This window comes from Brassica rapa, chromosome A05 (genome assembly GCF_000309985.2).
Source record: "Brassica rapa cultivar Chiifu-401-42 chromosome A05, CAAS_Brap_v3.01, whole genome shotgun sequence".
Taxonomy (NCBI): domain Eukaryota; kingdom Viridiplantae; phylum Streptophyta; class Magnoliopsida; order Brassicales; family Brassicaceae; genus Brassica; species Brassica rapa.
Genome location: NC_024799.2, coordinates 5,268,293 through 5,286,400, shown reverse-complemented (window position 1 = coordinate 5,286,400; position 18,108 = coordinate 5,268,293). Strand labels below are relative to the sequence as shown.

At 40.6% G+C, this 18,108-nt stretch overlaps 5 protein-coding genes across 5 annotated transcripts; 3 read left to right on the top strand and 2 right to left on the bottom strand.

The window, feature by feature from the left end:
* The first annotated feature begins 735 nt into the window (after positions 1 to 735).
* Positions 736 to 2,742, top strand: LOC103867376 (AT-hook motif nuclear-localized protein 21). The gene has a single exon (XM_033291354.1). The coding sequence runs from the start codon at positions 1,148 to 1,150 to the stop codon at positions 2,000 to 2,002; it is 855 nt and encodes a 284-aa protein (XP_033147245.1). The 5' UTR covers positions 736 to 1,147; the 3' UTR covers positions 2,003 to 2,742.
* A 1,217-nt stretch (positions 2,743 to 3,959) lies between these two features.
* Positions 3,960 to 11,231, bottom strand: LOC103867801 (auxin-responsive protein SAUR77). Its single transcript, XM_033291355.1, has 3 exons — positions 10,264 to 11,231; positions 10,009 to 10,161; positions 3,960 to 4,355 (listed from the first exon to the last, which is right to left on the bottom strand). The coding sequence occupies exons 2-3, from the start codon at positions 10,159 to 10,161 to the stop codon at positions 4,140 to 4,142; spliced, it is 369 nt and encodes a 122-aa protein (XP_033147246.1). The 5' UTR covers positions 10,264 to 11,231; the 3' UTR covers positions 3,960 to 4,139.
* A 250-nt stretch (positions 11,232 to 11,481) lies between these two features.
* LOC103867375 (late embryogenesis abundant protein 18) lies at positions 11,482 to 11,951 on the bottom strand. The gene has a single exon (XM_009145435.2). It carries the CDS (start codon positions 11,879 to 11,881, stop codon positions 11,585 to 11,587), a length of 297 nt encoding a protein of 98 aa, XP_009143683.1. The 5' UTR covers positions 11,882 to 11,951; the 3' UTR covers positions 11,482 to 11,584.
* A 437-nt stretch (positions 11,952 to 12,388) lies between these two features.
* Positions 12,389 to 16,071, top strand: LOC103867374 (MND1-interacting protein 1). The gene is made up of 4 exons (XM_009145434.3): positions 12,389 to 12,547; positions 12,691 to 14,015; positions 14,081 to 14,622; positions 15,890 to 16,071. The coding sequence occupies exons 2-3, from the start codon at positions 12,717 to 12,719 to the stop codon at positions 14,573 to 14,575; spliced, it is 1,794 nt and encodes a 597-aa protein (XP_009143682.1). The 5' UTR covers positions 12,389 to 12,547; positions 12,691 to 12,716; the 3' UTR covers positions 14,576 to 14,622; positions 15,890 to 16,071.
* A 252-nt stretch (positions 16,072 to 16,323) lies between these two features.
* Positions 16,324 to 17,832, top strand: LOC103867373 (EID1-like F-box protein 3). Its single transcript, XM_009145433.3, has one exon. It carries the CDS (start codon positions 16,831 to 16,833, stop codon positions 17,653 to 17,655), a length of 825 nt encoding a protein of 274 aa, XP_009143681.1. The 5' UTR covers positions 16,324 to 16,830; the 3' UTR covers positions 17,656 to 17,832.
* Positions 17,833 to 18,108: the final 276 nt, after the last annotated feature.

The window sequence follows — 18,108 nt, the reverse complement described above, 5'->3', positions numbered from 1 at the left end:
TACGTAGCGACCGGGCTCGAGCCAAAGTTCGGTCGCTGTGTAGCGATTGAACCTTTCCGAACATCGATACGACACCAGTCCTTGCATTCTCGTCAAACCTTCGAATGCTATCTCCCGAAGACCGTAGCAAGCTCAGTCCATGTTTCCTGCTATTCTAATTCATCGATCAAACTTCGCGGATTAGAAACCGCGGAAAACTCGTAGTAAACGTGTCAAGTCGGAAGACGGTCCAAAGGGACCTAAAACACGACTCGAGGCCCATCCTACGATTTTTCCTAACCAAAAGCCCGTGAACCACAGCGTGGTTCACGCTTGGCCCACGAAGAAGGATAAATGTCAAGTTTCCGCGGATAAATACGGAAGTTTTGTAGATAATTGTGAAGATCGGGAAAATTGGAATATCTCCATTTTTATGATATGACGGCTTAAGGGCAGAAGAGTAAAAGCGTAAACCGACCTTGGAGCTAGTATATAAGGAGTCCTAGGCGAGGAGCAGAGGAGGGAACTTTTTCAGAGCAAACTTAGCACTTAGAGCAATTTAGGCAATTTTTCGTTTTTGTTATTTCGAGCTGCGACTCAATTAGGTTTAGCCGTCTTAGGGTTGCTAGAACTAGGATTCTCGCCGACAGCTCTCGAGCCCAGGCTTATACCTTGTTGTAACGCTCATACGCAGATTCGGAATAAGATCTACTTTGCTCTCTTTTCGATTTCTTATTTTTATCGTTGTTATTCTCGTGTTCTGATTACTTGACGTGTGGTAATTAACAGATATCCGGGTCCTCTGGAAAATTAGGGTTTTCTTAGTTTCCTTATTTAAACGGAAATCGACAGTGCGAATTTTGGTTCCCACAAAGACCTTTTTTTTTACCACACATGTACAAGACCTTATAAATTGTAATAATTGTCTATTGGGGCCAACTGGGTCAAGAGACAAGACTTGGTCTTCTACTTCTTCTTCCCCTTTCATAAATATTTCATTTCTCAGGTTTCTATATAGTTTCTTCTCTACCTTTTTATAAATTTTCTGCTTGTCTATCTCTTACATTAAATCTAACCCTAAATCATTAGTATCCCTAATTACGTTTTAAAAATCCCAACTCCCTTTTTAAATATATTTTGTTTGTTTTTTTCTCAGTTTGATATTGGCATGGCTGGTCTCGATCTAGGCACAACTTCTCGCTACGTTCACAACGTCGAAGGCGGCGGTGTTGGTCAGTTCTCCACCGACAACCACCACGAAGATGGCGGTGGCGCTGGAGGAAACCACCATCATCACCATCACAACCATAACCATCATCAAGGTTTGGATTTGATAGCTTCTAATGACAACTCTGGACTAGGCGGTGGCGGAGGAGCAAGTGGTGAGCTCGTTATGCGGCGGCCACGTGGCCGTCCAGCTGGATCGAAGAACAAACCGAAACCTCCAATGATCGTCACGCGCGAGAGCGCAAACACTCTTAGGGCTCACATTCTTGAAGTCGGAAGTGGCTGCGACGTCTTCGAGTGTATCTCTACTTACGCGCGGCGGAGACAGCGAGGGATTTGCGTTCTTTCCGGAACAGGAACCGTCACTAACGTCAGCATCCGTCAGCCGACGGCGGTCGGAGCTGTTGTGACGTTGCGAGGCACTTTCGAGATTCTTTCCCTCTCTGGATCTTTTCTCCCGCCGCCTGCTCCTCCAGGAGCGACGAACTTGACGATACTCCTCGCCGGAGCTCAGGGACAGGTCGTCGGAGGTAACGTCGTTGGAGAATTGATGGCGGCGGGGCCGGTGATGGTCATGGCGGCGTCTTTTACGAACGTGGCGTATGAAAGGTTGCCTTTGGACGAGCACGAGGAGCAGTTACAAGTCCAAAGCGGCGGAGCAAATATGTACACGGAAGCCACCAACGGAGGTGGAGGCGGAAGCTTGCCGTTCTTCAGTTTACCAATGAGTTTGCCTCATATGGGAGTTGACAACTGGCCGGGGAATTCCTCCGGCGCTGGTAGGGCTCCGTTTTAGCTACTGTTTTAACAAACTTGAATTTGTTTTTTTTTCATATTTTCTTTGTGACGGAATTTATGGAGTTATGATTTTTTAAAAAAATTGTTCATGTTTTCTCAGTACATGGTTTAAGTTTTTTGTTTACTTAGTTATCGATATATATTTTAAAGGTTCTAAAATAATATTCGACTATATGAGTAGTTTCATATATATACAGCTTCTAAAATAATAGTGGACTATATGAGTAGTTCATAGATAGAATCTCTGGTTTTTAGCACAGTAACTCATCGACAGGATTAACGGTTAGAACTTTTATACAATACTAACATATCCAATAACGATATACTCTAACGCACATATTAACTATATTACCAACATACACACTGTTTTCTATTAGATTATAATATAATTTCGTAATGTTTGTTAGCAACGTTTTTATAACCAAAGTCACGAACATAGCAGTAAACAATAAAAAATAACAAAAGTTGATCTAAAACACTGTAACCCTCAACCCCAAGTTGCTGTCTTGGGCAATAGTTAACATAGAATAGCAATGTTTTTATCACAGAATGATCATTAATACATATTAGATTTAGATATATATATATTCGAATGTTTTTATATAATGCAAACTTAAAAGGAAAAATAACAATCATTTAGCTCGCTAGGGTTTTTCCAAACACATGACTGAATAGATTGTCCGCCTTATCAAAGTTTTGAGGCCATCAAAACGACAAAAAGTAATAAAAGACGGGAAATACTAAACGACAAGAAATTAAAGTAATGCTAGTAAAATACAAAGGAAAGTGCAAGTGGAGTGCTAATTAAGAAATAAAATTATTAATCTACCATTTCGATTCCAATCATACCCTTAAGTGCTCGACCCATTTGATGCTAAGCTGGCACACACGCAATTAACTAAAGCAAAGTAGCTGAAAATGTTCATCACAACACATTTACTATTGATTAACAATCATTGCTCATAGTAGGGGTGGGTGTTCGGGTACTCGTTCGGGTTCGGATCGGATATTTGAATTTGGATTTTCGGATATTTTGGTATAGAGATCTAAAATCCGTTTGGATATTTCTACATTTTAGGGTATTTTAAGTTCGGGTTCGGTTATTTCGGATCAGGTTCGAATATTTAGATTTTGAAAGAAAAATAAATTAAATTCTTCATTGTTTAAGTGTATTTAAAATATATACTTTTAACTTAACTGATTTTCTAATTTTTATTAGATTAAACTATTAATAAGTTTGATGATAAAATTTAAAAAATAGAAATACACTAATTTAGTTGTTATTTTAAAATTTTGGATGCAATTTTTGTTAATGTAAGGACAAAAAGCTTGATATGTATTTTAATTGAGCAGCAAATGATTTTATTCATAATTGTATATTATCTAATTTTGAACCATGTGCAACATCAGTATAAAATATAAAATTATAGAAGTAAACTAGAAATATAAAATTAACAATATACAAATATACTTAAGTAATATAATGCAAGTAGTTATCATTTTCGGTCAACAATATACTTAAGTTATCTAAGTTACTAGATACAAAAGTGTTCATATACAAATATATAAATGTGGGTAAAGAAGAGACAGCCATGATTTTTACCAACGTACTACGGATCCTTGCCCTTTCTTCAATGGAATCCAACTAACTTTCACAAATATTGATATTATTAAGAACAGCATTCTAAAACAAGCTAATCAATCTTTCTTTATAAAGTTCATAAAGTTGCAAACGATTACTTGTTAAATATAGTTTCATATAACAATTATTAGTGAACCATTGATCAAAACATCACATCCGAATGTTTGACCCCTAAAATTTCTTTGGTTATTTAAATAATACAATGCCTATTTGTTATCTTATGAAGCTAGATTAGATTGACAAACTACGCGTACCGCTCAGTGTTTTTGTTGGTTGCAAGGGAACAGTTTTTTGTTGGTTCATTGGTATCAAATCTCATAATGGGCCGCATTGTCTGTAGCAAATATTAATGAGCCTTCTCGTTATAGCACAAAGATCACAGATATTTCGAAGCAAACCGATCCTCTAAAAACACTATGAATCAAAGACCGAGTATAGCATCACAGTATACACGTCTAAATGGTTACAACTTGCAACATCACAATTTATTTCTCTAGCAATCTTGAGCGTAGAAATCAATGATCTCGACGACATCCATATCCGAAAATGAAGAGGCATCGTTACGAAGAAGCCACAGCAAGTGCTCGAACAAGATCGAGTCGACATGATCAAGCCACACTACTCTACCAGTCCGGTTTAACCGGCGCTTGGTACGATCCTTAGCCGAACCAATCAAGACTCTAAACGGTGTCTCTTCGAGGACGTACGTGTAACAGCCCGATCCCCCGGCGTCCGACCGGGGTTATCGAAGGGGCGTTATGGACACGTGTCTACTCATTTAGACAACCCTACGTATCCCGTTACTGGTCCCGAGAGACGAGCGCATAACCTTCTTTGAAATACCGTCACACCCACATCCATATACTTCTACTTACAGTCCTGCGCACAGGAAAAAATGGAAATGGAGGGGTGAGCAACAAGTTACTCAGTGAAGTGGCTCTAGACCAGCCTGCCCGCATGACACTCTATACTACTCTATGCGGGAACTAGGACCGACTAGCCACTACAATCAGTTAATGCATTTTATCATTTCCTATCGTCATCTGTAATTTCCACATTAACTTCCATTCATTTCTAACAACCTAGTGATCAATCAATACAATGATCTCACTCATTGCCACACAGGTCAAACCCTAGACTTAACCGACTCATCTTACCAGTCCAACTCGATCCTATGACACCTTTAACTCCCCGTTACCCGACCATGATGCACGTTTTTATATCCCGCCTCTCGCGGTTGGCACACGTTCTTTTCATCAGTGGGTAGTCCCAACTAGGCTTCTACCCCATATTCATGTGGATTCGCCACATCTCCTATGGGTGCTTCCATATTCATGTGGATTCGCCACATCTCCTATGGATACCTAGCGTGAACTGCTGCCACACATACTTTTCCTCAGTGGGTAGCCCCCCACTAGGCTTCTACCCCATATTCATGTGGATTGGCCACATCTCCTATGGGTGCTTCCATATTCATGTGGATTCGCCACATCTCCTATGGATACCTAGCGTGGACTACTTACCCCACCTACTTTCCTTAGACTCTCTATATGCTTTCCCACCCATGCTTAACCTTAACATCATTCTTTCATACTTTTACTTATCCTTTCACTTCCTTATCGTTTCCACTTAACCCTTCTCATTCCCAATTACTCCCCTTTTCATTCATACTTGTACTTGGACTCAATCACTAGACGCCACCCGTTATCGGTGTCACACACAATACACATCGCATTCAAGTTCTACTTCAATAACTTTTATAATCACTGCTCACCTATCATCCTAGCATTTATTTCTCTCTAGCATCCTAACTTCAATCACAACAACACATGGGACATCACAACCAAACATACAAGTATCAACTACCAATCAACCATTACCACAACAATTCAATTCAGTTCATCAAGTCCCATTTATCAGTATGAGGGTTCTTATGCATCATGATCCATTCATCTATCATCCTAGCAATACCATGTACTATCAACCTAACTCCCAAACAGGGTCTAAGCAAACCTAACTCCAACATATAGGAGTATACAGAACCATGAAAGAAGGTTGGGTTCGAAACACTCCACCTTAGCCTAGATCTGGATCTGGAAACAAGGATGAAGAGATCTGAACAGATCTGGAACAACTAAACAAGAGAGAGACGAGATCTGGTCACCACCACCACGGCTGCAACCACCACCACCATCACCACATGGCACCGGCGAGGAGGAGGGAGAGAGGAGAGAAAGAGAGGCGTGAGAGAAGAAGAGGGAAGAGGGAAAAGAGAAGCTTGACGGCTAGGGTTTCCAAGTCTCTCTAAATCTCTGCAGAGCTTCGCTCAAGTTTCAGAAAATGAGAGAAAAGAATGGGCTGCATCTCTTTATAAAGGAAAGGGTGAAGGGAACCCTAGGTTTTTTGTGAAATGGGCCGTAGAGAAGCCCATTCTTTTATGAAAATTTTTGGGCCAGGAACCGGGCCGTTACAATTCTCCCCCACTTGAATGGAATTCGTCCCCGAATTCTATATGTCGATACTCCAACTCTAACATCCTGAACCCGAATGGGTAAACAACTCGTCCTTTGAAATCTAATGGTTCATGCAACAGACCAGGTTCCATATTCCTCACGGAGATCCAACGTCCTCTTAATTCCCAAATCGATTCTCCATCAGCGTTCTCATCCCTAGATTGTTTTCATCTCATATGCATTTCCACATCACCACCACTCTTGTCGACGTAATTCTCTGATGGTCATGTACCTCTTCTATCCTTTCGTACAGCAGCTCATCATCAACAATTATATCTGCTAAGCGGTTTCTTGGATCATCTCAGGCTCGAGATTCTGATCTCCCCCACTTTGGTCCTACATAAGGGATTCAACATGGTTGTTCATACAATCCTCATAGGGGATATCCATTTGCTTGAGTCATAGCTAATGTCTTGCATGGATTCAACTAATATCTGATCCATTAACCAACTTCCTCTCTAAGCTCCACACACATGTACATCACATAGGTTGATTGCCATGTCCTTGGCGACCCAACAACAAAAATATATTGTTATCATATTCCATTTCCATTTTGACACATAAAACTCTTGCATCAATCATATACGGCCTCACATCCCACTATTCTCAACTAACAAGTCTTAGTTGCAAAGCTCCATTAAAACCCTCTTGGCAGTTCCTCTTCGAATCCGGATAAATCTGTTTGCTGCCCACTACAATGGCCATTGCGACCGATAAACTTGTCCCATGATCTCTTCCTTCACCGTTGTGTGGTACCCAACCACATCTCCGTTGATTAACTTAGCGAGCACTTCATCTCATGAAACTTAACGAGCTACTCCACACCGAACATATCCTCGTCCTCTGAGTCCTTCGGTCTGGCCATGTTTTCCTTGATGAACGAACCTCCTATCATAGCCCTACTAGTTGTACTGGTTATACTGGTAGTACGCTCCCATCCATTATCACCTAGTGTGGTTCTTCTCGCACTTCCACTCTTGTCACAACGAAACCGCCTTGTGTTAATGACGATGTCGCAAGTTCTCCTTGGGCTCTGAGTATGTGATGCTTGGTTAGCCTATGATCTTCTTACACCAAACAATAGCTCTGCACCCTTTTAGATTAGTTCATGATCCCAGTAATCTTGCACGTTACAACTATTCTTCAGATCGGTTCTCATTTCCTTCAGGAAGCTGTGAATCAGTTCTCGCCCCCCTTAGAGAGTGCCTGACAATCTCCTCAGGGGTTATATCTTTATTGTATTCCCTTACAATCATGTCTCTCGGGCAGATATCCTAGAACTAACCCTCCATTAGATATATGTCATTCTTCGGGAAATACTTTCATTGACCTATGGCCTCAACTTGTTTCACTGCACCTCTAATGTTCCTCTAAACTCATGATATCCGCCACAACCTTCACGCTCTCGGTAGTTACATTAGTCGGGTTTCCATCTCTGGCTTTCCTCCAACCACTCCAACTCATGTGTCTGGCGATGGAACTTCATCAATGGACGTCACCGATGGGGTACCACCTTTCTCTTTATGATGCGCTGAGTCCGAGTGTAGTTCGGGTTCCACCATGCAGGTCCACGATACCCGTAATTGTCACTCTGGTCGATACTGGTTGTCGAAGACATCCTTCAAGTAGACATCCGATCAGAACCATAATAGAAGTATAGATATAGTGGGTGGTTTTGAAATCGTTCATAACTTTCAGAAAAATCACAACTTTCAGAAAAATCAAAACTTTTCACACACTCTTTTCTTTTAGTTAAAACAATTCTCTCTTTTCTTTTTTTTTTTTTTTTTTTTTTAAACGTCGGAAATGCCGATCCCTTAGGACAGAACTAAGGGATCTTAACCCGCTCTGATACCAATTGTAACAGCCCGATCCCCCGGCGTCCGACCGGGGTTATCGAAGGGGCGTTATGGACACGTGTCTACTCATTTAGACAACCCTACGTATCCCGTTACTGGTCCCGAGAGACGAGCGCATAACCTTCTTTGAAATACCGTCACACCCACATCCATATACTTCTACTTACAGTCCTGCGCACAGGAAAAAATGGAAATGGAGGGGTGAGCAACAAGTTACTCAGTGAAGTGGCTCTAGACCAGCCTGCCCGCATGACACTCTATACTACTCTATGCGGGAACTAGGACCGACTAGCCACTACAATCAGTTAATGCATTTTATCATTTCCTATCGTCATCTGTAATTTCCACATTAACTTCCATTCATTTCTAACAACCTAGTGATCAATCAATACAATGATCTCACTCATTGCCACACAGGTCAAACCCTAGACTTAACCGACTCATCTTACCAGTCCAACTCGATCCTATGACACCTTTAACTCCCCGTTACCCGACCATGATGCACGTTTTTATATCCCGCCTCTCGCGGTTGGCACACGTTCTTTTCATCAGTGGGTAGTCCCAACTAGGCTTCTACCCCATATTCATGTGGATTCGCCACATCTCCTATGGGTGCTTCCATATTCATGTGGATTCGCCACATCTCCTATGGATACCTAGCGTGAACTGCTGCCACACATACTTTTCCTCAGTGGGTAGCCCCCCACTAGGCTTCTACCCCATATTCATGTGGATTGGCCACATCTCCTATGGGTGCTTCCATATTCATGTGGATTCGCCACATCTCCTATGGATACCTAGCGTGGACTACTTACCCCACCTACTTTCCTTAGACTCTCTATATGCTTTCCCACCCATGCTTAACCTTAACATCATTCTTTCATACTTTTACTTATCCTTTCACTTCCTTATCGTTTCCACTTAACCCTTCTCATTCCCAATTACTCCCCTTTTCATTCATACTTGTACTTGGACTCAATCACTAGACGCCACCCGTTATCGGTGTCACACACAATACACATCGCATTCAAGTTCTACTTCAATAACTTTTATAATCACTGCTCACCTATCATCCTAGCATTTATTTCTCTCTAGCATCCTAACTTCAATCACAACAACACATGGGACATCACAACCAAACATACAAGTATCAACTACCAATCAACCATTACCACAACAATTCAATTCAGTTCATCAAGTCCCATTTATCAGTATGAGGGTTCTTATGCATCATGATCCATTCATCTATCATCCTAGCAATACCATGTACTATCAACCTAACTCCCAAACAGGGTCTAAGCAAACCTAACTCCAACATATAGGAGTATACAGAACCATGAAAGAAGGTTGGGTTCGAAACACTCCACCTTAGCCTAGATCTGGATCTGGAAACAAGGATGAAGAGATCTGAACAGATCTGGAACAACTAAACAAGAGAGAGACGAGATCTGGTCACCACCACCACGGCTGCAACCACCACCACCATCACCACATGGCACCGGCGAGGAGGAGGGAGAGAGGAGAGAAAGAGAGGTGTGAGAGAAGAAGAGGGAAGAGGGAAAAGAGAAGCTTGACGGCTAGGGTTTCCAAGTCTCTCTAAATCTCTGCAGAGCTTCGCTCAAGTTTCAGAAAATGAGAGAAAAGAATGGGCTGCATCTCTTTATAAAGGAAAGGGTGAAGGGAACCCTAGGTTTTTTTGTGAAATGGGCCGTAGAGAAGCCCATTCTTTTATGAAAATTTTTGGGCCAGGAACCGGGCCGTTACAGTACGGTTCCTTATGACGTTGCTTGGATGATGTAGAACCATAGCAGAGACACCCAAAAGTTCTGAGCTGACCATAGGCAGGCTGCAAGGACAGGGGCAAGGGAGTCGAAGCAAAAGATGCGTTTTCGTCGCCCTCTGGAAAGAAGGGCTGGAGGGTTTATGATCTTGAGAGTGGCACCATCTCCTTTTCACGTGATGTTGTTTTCTGCGAAGAGGAATTTCCGTTTTCGACCATGAACTCTTTCTTCTCCTTCCCCACCACCACCCTTATAACCGAATCCTCCATATCGTCGTCGCTCAGATTCCGGTATGCAAACCGCCGCGAATCAGCCGAGGATAGACGACGGAGTTTCATTACAGGGGAAATCAAGCAAGCCATCTGAGAGAAGAATCAGAGTTGTCAAGATATAGTTTAACAAGAACAGAAAAAGAGAGTTTATAAAACGGTATGAACACAAATGAATGGTTTTAGAGTAAACACGGTTTCATTTATAACAGAGACGGCAAGCTTTGGTACGTGACGAACTATGGTTGGTTAGTATTGCTGCGATGTTATATATCAAAGAGTTAGACAGGCCACCCACAGGCTAAGCTTTCTTCCTCCCATCCACATGTTTTTAGGAAGAGAGCGATTTTACTCGTATATATGATAGTCTTGTAGCTACGTACCAAGAAAGGGATATTTTTTCTAACTAATTCTTCACGTCTACGCAAGCTTGGCATTTATAACCTAACAAAAATATTAAATATGAAACGAAAATGATATCGTTATATAGTGTTGTTACAACTTATTAATATGATTTTCCGGATTCTATCAGTTTTTACATCTACACAAAATTACAAGTTATTATGTTCAGCGAAAATGATATATATATATTGATAATCGTGGTATTCCAAAAAGTTTAAAAAGTTCAAAAACTAATCACTTAAGACGTCTGCGATTAGACAGACTCCAACAAAAATAACAAAATTCACAGGTGTAAACTTTTTACCATCAGAGCTGAAAATTCTGTTTTAATGAAAATTATATAATACATCGTGAATTTAGATACCTTTTCGGTATTATTTTTAGAATTTGTAAATATCGATTTTATGGATTGACAATCAGTTTTTACATCTACTGAAAGCTCACTAAATTAATATGAACATAAACGCTCATTTTAATCTAGTATGTATGTTGCATTTGCAGATAGATTAAATATTATTTGAACTTTATTTATTTTCGAGAGCATACATTTTTAGATATAAATTGTGTAACATTTTGGAAGAAATCTTAAGCAATATATAAAAATAGATGACTAATCCATCACCAATTGGTTTTAGGATTGAAAACATCTAGCTTAACATACATTAGAAAGAATCAACCAAGATAATTCACGTTATTTTTATTAGATAAGACGCAAAAGCATACATATTACATCTACACAAAATTAACATCTCTTTGCGTTTCATCAGAAGCAACAAGTTATACTGTTTAGCGAAAACGATATATAACATCGTGGATTTTGATACCTTTTCGATATTATTTATATATAATTTGTAAATATCGATTCTCTGAATTCACAATCGGCTTTTACATCTACAGAAAGATCACTAAACTAATATTAACATGAACTCTCATTTTAATCTAGTATGCATGTTGCATTTGCATAGATTAAAGATTATTTGAAGTTTATTTTATATCCGAGAGCAATCATTAGAGGAATCAACCAAGATAATTCACTTTATTTTTATTAGAAAGGACATAAAAGCATACATACTACAGAAGCAAACTAAACCGCTAGTCTTAATATAGCTTAGTTTTAGATCTGTCCCGGTGGGTAATGAGCAGCTCCCGTGGTTCGGCTAGGGTAGGCGGTGTGTCCAGGAAGGTGGTGGCGGTGAACCTGAGCGTCCGCCGCATGCTCAGCCTTAGACTCGTGGAGCTCGGCCTTGGCCTGCGCCTCCTTAGACTTCTCTCGCTCGTGAGCCATCTTCTTCTCTTCTGAAGTCCTAGCCATAGTCTTCTCCGCATGGCCTTGTGCCTTTGCTCCACCGATGTTGAGCTTCTCCTTGGCCGTGCTGGCAATGTCGCTGATCTTTTCCTTCGCTGAATGCATCTTCTTCTTCTTCTTCTTGAACCTAACTTCTTTTTTTTTCCTTTGCTTTGGTTTGCCTTATGACCTCCTGACTCGCGATTAAATATAACGACTAACGGCGTAAGACTAGTCGAGTATGCTGGTATCGCCACGTCCATTACGCATATACGTGTCACTAGTCACGCCTATGTACGTGGAGAATACGTGCACACGTAAGCCCATGCAAAAGCTAATGTACACGAAGACAGTTTATTCATTTTTGCTTTTTACATAATCATATTCGTTTAGTTGTCACAGTTTTCGATATCGACGTTAGTAGACGTCGATATCATAGTTTTAATTATAAATGCAGATTTTTTTGGCGATCGACGCAAGAACGCAGTATTTAGATGCAGACGCAAACGTACAGCATCATTAAAACAAATAAAAATTTATTAAAAAAATTGACGGAATCGCAGATAGATAGCTGCGTCAACCAAACGAACCGCACTATTTTACAATATCTACGGGGAGATATCATTTAGCGCCTGGCCCAATTAAAGGCCCAGTTAAGTATAATATTAGCCCATACTGTTTACCACTTACACCCACACACACAAAACACCACCAGAATCTGAAACACTTCTGTCTTCTTGTCTGTACCTAAGTTCTGTCGTCTCTGCTGAGAAATACATTCATCGCCGATCAGTAAGTTTCATCTACCCTTGTTCTTTCAATTTTTTATTCTCCACGTCTCCTTTCGTTATCACTATTTTCTCCTGATCCTGGTTTGGTTCACCATTCATCTATCGATTCAATTGATCTTCACTCTTTCAATCTCTTCTCTTCAGATTCTCGTATATAGATATATCATCCGATGGGTTGTACTGTGAGGTCGAAGCACGTCAGACCGAACCGGAAGACCCGATCCACGAAACCCCAATTCGATCCGTCTTGTCTCCTCGACAAGACAGCTCTATCAACTCTCCTTGATTCCAACCCTAGTGGCAACTTCGAGGACAATGGTTACGGTTACTGCACCGAGGAGCAGCTAGAGGATCTACTCCTGAAACATCTGGAGCATATATACAACGAAGCTGTCTCAAAGCTTGTGTCTTTGGGCTACGATGATGACGTGGCGTTGAGAGCTGTTCTGAGTAATGGGTACTGTTACGGTGGGACGGATGTGTTGAACAACATTCTGGATAACTCATTGGCTCATCTGAAAGGTAGTAGTAATGGGGAGGAGGATGAGGATGGATCAGAGCCTGTGTTCGCTGATCTGAGACAGTTGGTTGAGTACTCGCTTGCTGGTATGGTTTATCTGTTGAAACAAGTTAAGCCGAATCTGAGTAGAGGCGATGCGATGTGTTGTTTGCTTATGAGTGAGCTTCATGTCGGTAAGGCGAGTACGATTGATATACCAACCTCTGGAAAGGTGGATGCTGATGATGGTGCTAGAGAGATTGATTGTCCTAAAAGGTTTAATCTAACGCCGTCGATGAAGTGTTTGCTGAGAGAGAATGTTGCTGCGTTTGCCGCTGGTTATCGTGCTAGTAAGAAGTGTGAGCAGCCGCCACAAGAGAGTGTTAGTTCAGTGCTGGAGAAGTTCCAGGATCTGAATCTCGATGATGACAGCGCGCCTGAGAAGGGAAAGGATGATGCCTTGATAGGATTGCTGCGTCAGGTTCAGGATCTGAAAAGGCAAGTGGAAGAGAGGAGAGAGTGGGCTCAGAAGAAGGCGATGCAAGCTGCGCAGAAGGTGAGCGATGAACTCTCCGAGCTTCAGTCGTTGAGGAGTGTGAGAGATGAGAACTTACGGTTGAAGAAAGGGAAACAAAGTGGGGATGACTCGACGGTGAAAAGGATATCAGAGATGGAGAGTGATCTTAGAAAAGTGAGCAGTCATGTCGACAAGGCTGGTATGATAGCGAGGAGGCTTGAGAACGAGAATGCAGTGATCCGGGCTGAGATCGAAGCTTCCAAGCTGAGTGAATCAGAGTCGCTGACGGCTTGCATAGAGGCAACGAAGAAGGAGAAGAAACGGTTGAAGAGACTTGTAGCGTGGGAGAAGCAGAAGAAGAAGTTGCAAGAGGAGATTGATGGTGAGAAAGAAAAGATCAAGGCGCTCGAGAGGGGTTTAGCACAGATCAAACAGGAGGAAAAAGAATATGAGGTAATGCATAAGAGGTTGGTTTATTTTTCATATTCTTTTGCATTTTATTAAATATATATTTACAGGAGAAATGGAGGGAGGAGCAGGAAGCAAAGGAGCAGGCGTTGGCTCAAGTGGAAGAAGAACAACGGTCCAAGGAAGCAACTGAAGTTAGAAACAAGAGAAATGTTGAAAGCTTGCGGTTAAAGATTGAAATAGACTTTCAGAGACACAAAGACGATCTCCAGAGACTTGAACAAGAGCTCTCTCGGCTCAACAAGGACTCTTCAACTGACGCAAGCCTCCAGTCAAATAACATCTCCCAGACAAAGGGAGAAGTGGTGTTTAAACTGCTTGAAGAGCTGGAGAGGCTTGATGGGTTGTATGAGAAAGAAGAAAGTTATGACCGGGAATGTTTAATCTGTATGAAAGATGAGGTTTCGGTTGTGTTTCTCCCTTGTGCTCACCAAGTTGTTTGCGCGAGCTGCAGCGAGAGCTTTATGGGTGGTGACAAAGCGACCTGTCCTTGTTGCAGAGCTTCGGTTCAGCAGAGAATCCGTGTCTTTGGAGCGACTTCGTAGTCAAAATATTTCTTTTTGTTCAGATATAATACTTGTCTTTTTTCTATCTATACTATTAAAGCAGAATCCCTACTAGGATTCTGCCATTAGTTTTTGAGTTATTTACAATGAAATGCCTTTACTATATTAATTAGTATAAATAAATAAATAACCTAAAATCTAGCTTAAAGAAAGATTTAATCAATATATTTAAATGTCACCAACCGTAAATAAATCAATGATCATATCTTTGGCCATTAATGACCTGATTCTACTGAATCTATAGTTGTTACTATAAACGAGGATTTCATAACAATACATAAGTATAAATATTTTTGATGTTCATTATTAATGAATATGTTTGGGCACTAACATCTAAAATAATTATATCCTCATATTCTTATTTAAAAATGATTATAGCACAAAATTTTAAATTATTTAAAAAATGATTAAAACACGTTTATGTTATATAATATGTCAGCAACCCGGTATATATAGATGCATATATTTGATATTGATTTTTGTTATAAACGGTTTCTATATAAACCCAAATAAACATTTAAATATTCTAGGAGAAAAACTAAACATATAATCTTATATTATTATTAAATAAATAAAACACATAATCTTATATATCTTAATCAGGATCTGTTTGGTTTTGATTTGAGTCTATTCGGATTTCAGATTTTTAGGCTTATAGATTTAAACCCTATTCTAAACATTACGGGTTTGGTTTGGGTATCCATTTAAATTATGTAAACAACTGAAAAATTAAAATGTACCTTAAATTCTAAAAACCCGAAACTGAAATAATATAAAACATATAAATTTAAATAATGTAAAAGTAAATATATAAAATTAAAATAAAACTGGATTTATTTGGAAATTATGATGGAAAACAAGTTTTTAGATATTTCCGGTGTTTTGAGCATTTTATGGTTCCCGAAATATTTTGTTCGAGTCGGGTTTGAATCTGGTTCTTCCTATATTAAATTGTATACCCAATCATGTATTAATCAATTTTGGTTTAAGTTCGGTACTACTCTTCGGATCGGGTTTGATTCAGTTCTTTGGGTCCTGATATGTTGCCCAGCTCTATCATTTATGACAAAAAAATTATAAAAATAAAATTTGACCAAAGCAAGACATAGACGATATATTACTCCGTTTCAGTTTTTAACTTTTAAAATAATCTAAAACAAATGAGAGACATGCCAACGCTTATTTAAATAAAACTTAAAATATATAACTTTAGATAGAAATTATAGTTTATGATAAACTAAGTTTTGTAAACAAAATAATCCCGCGCTTTCAAAGCGCGGGTCAAAATCTAGTTTTAACTTAAAACTTATGGAGCATCTCTGCTTCATATTGTTGTCTCTTTTAAGTTCAACTATGGCTTGAATGTTTAAGCATTTGGTCTTTACATAAATAAGTCTTTTGAGTTGTTAGAATATGTTCCCTGGTTTATGATCTTCCTAGGATTGACAATGTAAGTTAAACAAAATTAAAGCTTATTTACCCAAACTCTGAAACACATTCCCTTTTAACTAAAATTTTATAGAGTAAATGTTCCATTTTTTTTAAAACATCAGAGTTTTGAAGCCTCTTATGTTTGAATAATGTACTGTGACTGAGATACATTACGTGTTTGTATGGTGACTTTGCTTGAAAAACAAACATAACATGGGTTCCAGGAGGAATATGTTCTCTGTATAAGATTCTTACATTTGAAAGATTTGTCAGTGAAAAAAAAAAAGAGAATATTTTTTTCTAAGAAGAGAATATTAGTGAACAACAAAATCTTTAAAAAATTTAACCAGACTGGATATTGATCTCTTGACTTTGACTGTGTTGTGTATCTCAATTATGAACTACTTCGTCGTATCTAGTTCGGAGCTGCCACGTTTCTGCGTATCTAACAAAGTCTCCGTATAGAGACATGTGTCTCCTTAGATATTTTCGGCTTTTAGAAAATAACGTTTCGAATCCGCGTTTGCGTCTCAACACGTGGCTCCCCCACCCCCTTTGTTTTCTTCCCTTTTGTACTACCATATACCCTGATTCTCTGTTGTCGCAGCGTGCACGCAATCGCAAAGGGACACGCGTCCCCGTAACCAATCTAATCTCGACACATTTAATGGCGGGAGCATCACAGAATCTGCTGTTCAGACAAGAAGCCACGTGTATCACCCTTGAGCACCGTACCAACCGCTATAAATACGCGAGGATCGCGACGCTGCGTGTAATTAAAAAAGTTGTAAAAAAAAAGCTAAATGATTTTTTCTAGAAGGGTAGATTCTCCGTCAGTCCCAATGATGAACTCGTCTCGACCGCTCCGATTCAAGCAACCGAGTCGGTTACCGAGTTTCGGTGAAACGGGGATAGAGAACGAGCAGGTGTTGACTCTCGTCTTCGAGTCAATCAGCTGGGACATCCACACGATCTGCGCCGTCGCCTCCGTGAGCCGTAGGTTCTGCGCGATCGCGAGACGCGTTCTGTGGCGTTCGCTCTGCGTTCACCGCGCGCCGGGGATGGCGGCGGCATTGTCCGGATCAGATCCGAGCGGGAGAATCGACGGGGGATGGCAGGCGTTGGCGAAGCTCATGTTCTTCTGCGGCGGCGGCGAGTCGACTCGGTCGCCGGGTCACTTCGCGTCCGAGTCGAGATTCTCCAAGACCTCCGGGAGGTTTTTTCTGCCGAAGAATTGCCGGGGAGATCTCTTGTACGTGAGCGATCCGTGCGAGCACGAGGCGGTGGGTGGTGGCGGAGACGAGCATTTGGGGGTTTTCAGAGGGGTATTTAGGGAATTTATGAGGTCGAAGACGAGGCAGTGTCTCGTGAGGAGACAGGCGGAGTTGGAGGAGAAGGTTAGGTGTCCGTATTGCGGAGGGCGCGTGTGGAGCATGAAGGCGGCGCGTTTAGTTCCTAAGAGCGCGGCGAGGCGGTTGGGGTCGCGGGACGGTGGGTTAGAGTTTTACGTTTGCGTTAACGGGCATTTGCACGGTACTTGCTGGCTGATTCCACTCTCGTCGGACGAAGAAGAGAGGGATTTTGACGGTGAAGAAGATGATGATAGTGATGAATTTTTACGGCGGTGAGATCTACTCTAGCGGTGGTCGGCTTTGGAGTCATATGAAGACACTAGAAGAGAGGAGGTTTCAGTTAGATTGTCTTATTAGGACTCGAGTTGAAAAATCTCAGATTGAGAGCTCTACACTATTGATTTGTGATGGCTTTGAGAACAATAAAGTTTTTGATATATTGTTGTCATTTTACCACCTCTAATTACCGATTTAGATCTTTAGAAGACCTACTAAACATAGAGCTTACACCCAACATGGGTAAGTGCCATAGTGAAAATGTTCTATGTACAACAGTAAGATTTGGTTATATATGTTTTCATCCACTAATCTTTGAAATAAAATCATTCAAAAAGTTATTATATATGTGTTATTTGTAGAAGACAACTGAAACTATCCAAGTTTTATCGAAATACTACTCGCCAACGGATTGTTAATATTTGAAATTTGCATGCAAAAGTTATGCTGTCT